Here is an 8,669-nt window from a genome sequence, read left to right as displayed (position 1 = left end):
ACAATTTCGGGAGATAATTTTAAAAAGAGAGGGTCCAGATTGTCTAGCCTGGCTGATTTGTAGGGGTCCAGATTTTGAAGCTCTTTCAGAACATCAGCTATCTGGATTTGGGTGAAGGAGAAATGGTGGAGGCTTGGGCGAGTTGCTGTGGGGGGTGCAGGGCAGTTGACCAGGGTAGGGGTAGCCAGGTGGAATGCATGGCCAGCCGTAGAAAAATGCTTATTGAAATTGTCAATTATCATGGATTTATCGGTGGTGATAGTGTTACCTAGCGTCAGTGCAGTGGGCAGCTGGGATGAGCTGCTCTTATTCTCCATGGACTTTACAGTGTCCCAGAACTTTTTTGAGTTTGTGCTACAGGATAAAAAAATATATTTGAAAAAGCTAGCCTTAGCTTTCCTAACTGCTGTGAAGTTATGTAAAGCTACCTGAAGCTGGTTAGCTTTAGAAAACCCAGAGTAGATGTAGCTGGCTTCGTAGGATACCCCTCTGGTGTTGTGAGATCTGATGAAGCTTGACTGCTATGAAGATGACCTGGACACACCCGTTGTGTTGAATTTCTCCACCCTTCTGTATTTCTACTCAGTTACTGTCATGGCACTATGGTGAGAGTTAGGGTGCTTGGAACCAAACAGAACTGGGGAGGGACTTGGAACCAAACAGAACTGGGGAGGGACTTGGAACCAAACAGAACTGGGGAGGGACTTGGAACCAAACAGAACTGGGGAGGGACTTGGAACCAAACAGAACTGGGGAGGGACTTGGAACCAAACAGAACTGGGGAGGGACTTGGAACCAAACAGAACTGGGGAGGGACTTGGAACCAAACAGAACTGGGGAGGGACTTGGAACCAAACAGAACTGGGGAGGGACTTGGAACCAAACAGAACTGGGGAGGGACTTGGAACCAAACAGAACTGGGGAGGGACTTGGAACCAAACAGAACCGGGAGGACCCCGAATTTGTCCAATAGAAAGTCTCTGTTTTCGCTGCAAAACATTTTCTGTTTTACAACGGTTTGGACCAATGATCCACCCCCCGACTAAGTAACCAATCCGGTCCTCATACCATCATAGCCACCTAATCATCCCCAGCTTCCAATTGGCTCGTTCATCCCCTCTCCCTGTAACTCTTCTCCAGATCGTTTCTGTAAAAGACAATGTGTTCTCATCAACGTAGCTGGTCAAATAAGGGTTAATAATGATGCCGCTGTACAGACTAGTAGGTGGTCTGTGTGCAGCTTGTTTAAAAGCAGCCAGTGTCAGTTCAGTTCAGCAGCTAGCTACATTACACAGTAACAGTATGCATGACAGCAAGCAGAAGACACCTATCAATGCTCTGCTTGCTCACTGGGTTCCACTAAAGCAGATATGTGTAGCAGCCAATTTCCAGCTGTTGGTTCAGTAGATTCTAGATTCACACCTTGTGAAGCAGCACTGTGTTCTGGGTCACTGATTATGTTGTTACCTGCTCTGTAAGGAAGTGTTGTGTACAAACCTGTGCTCTGTACGCTCTGGTGATCTGATCTGATCCTGTTGTTTCTGGGGCGGCAGGGTAGCCTAGTGGTTAGAGTGTTGGACTAGTAACCGAAAGGTTCCAAGTTCGAATCCCCGAGCTGACAAGGTACAAATCTGTCGTTCTGCCCCTGATACAGGCAGTTAACCCACTGTTCCTAGGCTGTCATTGAAAATAAGAATTTGTTAACTGACTTGCCTAGTAAAATAAAGTTAAAAAAAAATATATATATATATATATATTTTTTTTTAAATTAAATTCTGCTGGTCTCTGATCTGATCCTGTTGTTTCTGCTGGTCTCTGATCTGATTCTGTTGTTTCTGCTGGTCTCTGATCTGATCCTGTTGTTTCTGCTGGTCTCTGATCTGATCCTGTTGTTTCTGCTGGTCTCTGATCTGATCCTGTTGTTTCTGCTGGTCTCTGATCTGATCCTGTTGTTTCTGCTGGTCTCTGATCTGATCCTGTTGTTTCTGCTTGTCTCTGCAGGTATTAAAAAGTATGTTGTTGGACTTATTATCAAGACGTCGTCGGACGCTACAATGGTCGAGGTGAGGGCTGAGACATGTCATGTTAATATGAGGATAAACTCCCCTGTCAGATGGAGCTGGTAATTGTTACCGGGATGATAACAGCATGTTGACACCGCTCTCATTTATCTTTTCAGAAAGAGAAAGTGTACATTGGGAAGCTGAACATGATCCTTGTTCAGGTAAGGGAGGGAGTGAGACTGTGAGGGAGTGAGACTGTGAGGGAGTTAGTGAGGGAGTGAGACTGTGAGTGAGTCTGTGAGTGAGTGAGTCTGTGAGTGAGTGAGTGAGTCTGTGAGTGAGTCTGTGAGTGAGTGAGTCTGTGAGTGAGTGAGACTGTGAGTGAGTGAGTCTGTGAGTGAGTGAGTCTGTGAGGGAGTGAGACTGTGAGTGAGTGAGACTGTGTGTGAGTGAGACTGTGTGTGAGTGAGACTGTGTGAGTGAGACTGTGTGTGAGTGAGTCTGTGAGTGAGTGAGTCTGAGTGAGTGAGACTGTGAGTGAGTGAGACTGTGAGTGAGTGAGACTGTGAGTGAGTGAGTCTGTGAGTGAGTGAGTCTGTGAGTGAGTGAGTCTGTGAGTGAGTGAGTCTGAGTGAGTGAGACTGTGAGTGAGTGAGTCTGTGAGTGAGTGAGTCTGTGAGGGAGTGAGACTGTAAGGGAGTGAGACTGTGTGTGAGTGAGACTGTGTGTGAGTGAGACTGTGTGTGAGTGAGACTGAGTGAGTGAGACTGTGAGTGAGTGAGACTGTGAGTGAGTGAGACTGTGAGTGAGTGAGACTGTGAGTGAGTGAGTCTGAGTGAGTCTGGAGTGAGTGAGACTGTGAGTGAGTGAGACTGTGAGTGAGTGAGACTGTGAGTGAGACTGTGAGTGAGACAGGGAGTGAGTGAGACAGGGAGTGAGTGAGACAGGGAGTGAGTGAGTGTGTGTGTACCTACTAACATTGCTGTTCTCCTGTCTGTGAATGAACTAGGATGCTCTCTTTATAACTAGGACTCAGGTGTGCTGCTCAGCTTCATCTGGGCAAGAGTCCTCCAATCTGTGTGTGTAACTGTGTGTGTGTGTTTATTCATACGTGTGTATCATGTGTGTGTACAGCTGACTGTAGCTGCATGAGTCTCTGTTTTATTGAGTGTGAGTCAGTGTGCCTGCGTCAGCTGATGTTGTTTTGTCCTGAAGAGACCAACCAGGTCAGAGTGTCTCAGCATCTACTGACTGTTCTGACAGGTGGGTGGGTGTGTGAGGGGGTGTGGGTGGGTGTGTGTGTGTGGGTGTGTGAGGGATGGAGTGTTTGTGAGGGAGGGAGTGTTTGTGAGGGAGGGAGTGTGTGTGTGTGTGAGGGAGTGTGTGTGTGTGTGTGTGTGAGAGGGAGTGTGTGTGAGGGGGTGTGTGTATGTGAGGGGTGTGTAAGTAAGGGTGTGTGTGTGTGTGTGTAGGGTGGTAGTTTGGTGAATCACACACTTATTAAGGAATGAGTAACCTTCCCTGAACAGCATTAGCTCCCAGAACTAATAATGGCTATAGGCTTTAGCACAGCAAGCTAGTGTACAGAACCTTCAGAAAGGGGTTGTGTTTATTATGGATCCTCTTCCTGGGGTCCAGATAAATGAAGGCAGTTTATACCATTTTAAAAACATTACAATACATTCACAGATTTCACAACACACTGTGTGTCCTCAGGCCCCTACTCCACCACTACCACATATCTACAACACACTGTGTGTCCTCAGGCCCCTACTCCACCACTACCTCATATCTACAACACACTGTGTGTCCTCAGGCCCCTACTCCACCACTACCACATATCTACAACACACTGTGTGTCCTCAGGCCCCTACTCCACCACTACCACATATCTACAACACACTGTGTGTCCTCAGGCCCCTACTCCACCACTACCACATATCTACAACACACTGTGTGCCCTCAGGCCCCTACACTACCACATATCTACAACACACTGTGTGTCCTCAGGCCCCTACACCACCACTACCACATATCTACAACACACTGTGTGTCCTCAGGCCCCTCCTCCCCCACTACCACATATCTACAACACACTGTGTGTCCTCAGGCCCCTACTCCACCACTACCACATATCTACAACACACTGTGTGTCCTCAGGCCCCTACTCCACCACTACCACATATCTACAACACACTGTGTGTCCTCAGACCCCTACTCTACCACTACCACATATCTACAACACACTGTGTGTCCTCAGGCCCCTACTCTACCACTACCACATATCTACAACACACTGTGTGTCCTCAGGCCCCTACTCCACCACTACCACATATCTACAACACACTGTGTGTCCTCAGACCCCTACTCTACCACTACCACATATCTACAACACACTGTGTGTCCTCAGACCCCTACTCTACCACTACCACATATCTACAACACACTGTGTGTCCTCAGGCCCCTACTCCACCACTACCACATATCTACAACACACTGTGTGTCCTCAGGCCCCTACTCCACCACCACCACATATCTACAGTACTAAGTGTGTGTGTGTGTGTGTGTCAATGTTTGTGTTGCACACAGAGTATTCACACCCCTTGACTTATTCCACATTTTGTTGTTACAGCCTGAATTCAACATTGATTAAATATATATATATTTTTTAAATCTCACCCATCTACACACAGTACCCCATAATGACAGAGTGAAAACATGTTTGTATCTCACCCATCTACACACAATACCCCATAATGACAGAGTGAAAACATGTTTGTATCTCACCCATCTACACACAGTACCCCATAATGACAGAGTGAAAACATGTTCTCCCCTCACCCATCTACACACAGTACCCCATAATGACAGAGTGAAAACATGTTCTCCCCTCACCCATCTACACACAGTACCCCATAATGACAGAGTGAAAGCATGTTATTATCTCACCCATCTACACACAGTACCCCATAATGACAGAGTGAAAACATGTTTGTACCTCACCCATCTACACACAATACCCCATAATGACAGAGTGAAAACATGTTTGTACCTCAACCATCTACACACAATACCCCATAATGACAGAGTGAAAACATGTTTGTACCTCACCCATCTACACACAATACCCCATAATGACAGAGTGAAAACATGTTTGTACCTCACCCATCTACACACAATACCCCATAATGACAGAGTGAAAACATGTTTGTACCTCACCCATCTACACACAATACCCCATAATGAGAGTGAAAACAAGTTCTCCCTCACCCATCTACACACAGTACCCCATAATGAGAGTGAAAACATGTTCTCCCCTCACCCATCTAGACACAGTACCCCATAATGACAGAGTAAAAACATGTTTGTATCTCACCCATCTACACACAATACCCCATAATGACAGAGTGAAAACATGTTTTTATCTCACCCATCTACACACAATACCCCATAATGACAGAGTGAAAACATGTTTTTATCTCACCCATCTACACACAATACCCCATAATGACAGAGTGAAAACATGTTTTTATCTCACCCATCTACACACAATACCCCATAATGACAGAGTGACAACATGTTTTTATCTCACCCATCTACACACAATACCCCATAATGACAGAGTGAAAACATGTTCTCCCCTCACCCATCTACACACAGTACCCCATAATGACAGAGTGAAAGCATGTTATTATCTCACCCATCTACACACAGTACCCCATAATGACAGAGTGAAAGCATGTTTGTATCTCACCCATCTACACACAGTACCCCATAATGACAGAGTGAAAGCATGTTATTATCTCACCCATCTACACACAGTACCCCATAATGACAGAGTGAAAACATGTTCTCCCCTCACCCATCTACACACAGTACCCCATAATGACAGAGTAAAAACATGTTCTCCCCTCACCCATCTACACACAGTACCCCATAATGACAGAGTGAAAGCATGTTATTATCTCACCCATCTACACACAGTACCCCATAATGACAGAGTGAAAACATGTTCTCCCCTCACCCATCTACACACAATACCCCATAATGACAGTGAAAACATGTTCTCCCCTCACCCATCTACACACAATACCCCATAATGACAGAGTGAAAACATGTTCTCCCCTCACCCATCTACACACAGTACCCCATAATGACAGAGTGAAAACATGTTTGTATCTCACCCATCTACACACAGTACCCCATAATGAGAGTGAAAACATGTTCTCCCTCACCCATCTACACACAGTACCCCATAATGACAGAGTGAAAACATGTTCTCCCCTCACCCATCTACACACAGTACCCCATAATGACAGAGTGAAAACATGTTTGTATCTCACCCATCTACACACAGTACCCCACAATGACAGAGTGAAAACATGTTTGTATCTCACCCATCTACACACAGTACCCCATAATGACAGAGTGAAAACATGTTCTCCCTCACCCATCTACACACAGTACCCCATAATGACAGTGAAAACATGTTCTCCCCTCACCCATCTACACACAGTACCCCACAATGACAGAGTGAAAACATGTTCTCCCCTCACCCATCTACACACAGTACCCCACAATGACAGTGAAAACATGTTTTAATCTCACCCATCTACACACAGTACCCCATAATGAGAGTGAAAACATGTTCTCCCCTCACCCATCTACACACAGTACCCCATAATGACAGAGTGAAAACATGTTCTCCCCTCACCCATCTACACACAGTACCCCATAATGAGAGTGAAAACATGTTCTCCCCTCACCCATCTACACACAGTACCCCATAATGAGAGTGAAAACATGTTCTCCCCTCACCCATCTACACACAGTACCCCACAATGACAGAGTGAAAACATGTTTGTATCTCACCCATCTACACACAGTACCCCACAATGACAGAGTGAAAACATGTTCTCCCCTCACCCATCTACACACAATACCCCATAATGACAGAGTGAAAACATGTTCTCCCCTCACCCATCTACACACAGTACCCCATAATGAGAGTGAAAACATGTTCTCCCCTCACCCATCTACACACAGTACCCCACAATGACAGAGTGAAAACATGTTTGTATCTCACCCATCTACACACAGTACCCCACAATGACAGAGTGAAAACATGTTTGTATCTCACCCATCTACACACAGTACCCCATAATGACAGAGTGAAAACATGTTTGTATCTCACCCATCTACACACAGTACCCCATAATGAGAGTGAAAACATGTTCTCCCCTCACCCATCTACACACAGTACCCCATAATGACAGAGTGAAAACATGTTCTCCCCTCACCCATCTACACACAGTACCCCATAATGACAGAGTGAAAACATGTTTGTATCTCACCCATCTACACACAGTACCCCATAATGAGAGTGAAAACATGTTCTCCCCTCACCCATCTACACACAGTACCCCATAATGACAGAGTGAAAACATGTTCTCCCCTCACCCATCTACACACAGTACCCCATAATGACAGAGTGAAAACATGTTTGTATCTCACCCATCTACACACAGTACCCCATAATGACAGAGTGAAAACATGTTTATATCTCACCCATCTACACACAGTACCCCATAATGACAGAGTGAAAACATGTTCTCCCCTCACCCATCTACACACAGTACCCCATAATGACAGTGAAAACATGTTCTCCCCTCACCCATCTACACACAGTACCCCACAATGACAGAGTGAAAACATGTTCTCCCCTCACCCATCTACACACAGTACCCCACAATGACAGTGAAAACATGTTTTAATCTCACCCATCTACACACAGTACCCCATAATGAGAGTGAAAACATGTTCTCCCTCACCCATCTACACACAGTACCCCACAATGACAGAGTGAAAACATGTTCTCCCTCACCCATCTACACACAGTACCCCATAATGAGAGTGAAAACATGTTCTCCCCTCACCCATCTACACACAGTACCCCATAATGAGAGTGAAAACATGTTCTCCCCTCACCCATCTACACACAGTACCCCACAATGACAGAGTGAAAACATGTTTGTATCTCACCCATCTACACACAGTACCCCACAATGACAGAGTGAAAACATGTTCTCCCCTCACCCATCTACACACAATACCCCATAATGACAGAGTGAAAACATGTTCTCCCCTCACCCATCTACACACAGTACCCCATAATGAGAGTGAAAACATGTTCTCCCCTCACCCATCTACACACAGTACCCCACAATGACAGAGTGAAAACATGTTTGTATCTCACCCATCTACACACAGTACCCCATAATGACAGAGTGAAAACATGTTTGTATCTCACCCATCTACACACAGTACCCCATAATGACAGAGTGAAAACATGTTGTTGTTTTTTATAATATGTTTACTATTTTCCAATAATAATACAAAGACAGAGACACAAACATTGACATTCATTGTATTGTTGAATGGGACGGCACATTTCGAGGACAAAACTAAACTCGCATATAGAAAACATCAAATAAATCCTATTCGCTGGTACATATTATAAGAAGACAACACACAGTCATTACAAGCAGTGTAGTGAAACCCTAAATACATATTGAGTGTAGGACAACACAGAGTAACAGCAGATAACCAACCCAGTTATGAAGCTGGACCAGACCATTTATCCTGTATCAGCTGACATATTTTGTA

General features: G+C 45.1%; 1 protein-coding gene across 1 annotated transcript in view; it reads left to right on the top strand.

Moving 5' to 3' along the window:
* The first annotated feature begins 1,962 nt into the window (after positions 1–1,962).
* The window catches only part of LOC112238167 (exportin-1), a 14,793-nt gene continuing 8,086 nt past the window's right edge, over positions 1,963–8,669 (top strand). Inside the window, exons 1-2 of the mRNA XM_042312392.1 lie at positions 1,963–2,063; positions 2,180–2,224. Coding sequence (XP_042168326.1) covers positions 2,055–2,063; positions 2,180–2,224 — 54 coding nt within the window. The 5' untranslated portion in view covers positions 1,963–2,054. The remainder of the gene's footprint in view (positions 2,064–2,179; positions 2,225–8,669) is intronic.

The sequence above is a fragment of the Oncorhynchus tshawytscha genome, unplaced genomic scaffold (assembly GCF_018296145.1).
Source record: "Oncorhynchus tshawytscha isolate Ot180627B unplaced genomic scaffold, Otsh_v2.0 Un_contig_6478_pilon_pilon, whole genome shotgun sequence".
Classification (NCBI taxonomy): Eukaryota; Metazoa; Chordata; class Actinopteri; order Salmoniformes; family Salmonidae; genus Oncorhynchus; species Oncorhynchus tshawytscha.
This window is presented reverse-complemented; position numbering and strand designations above follow the sequence as displayed.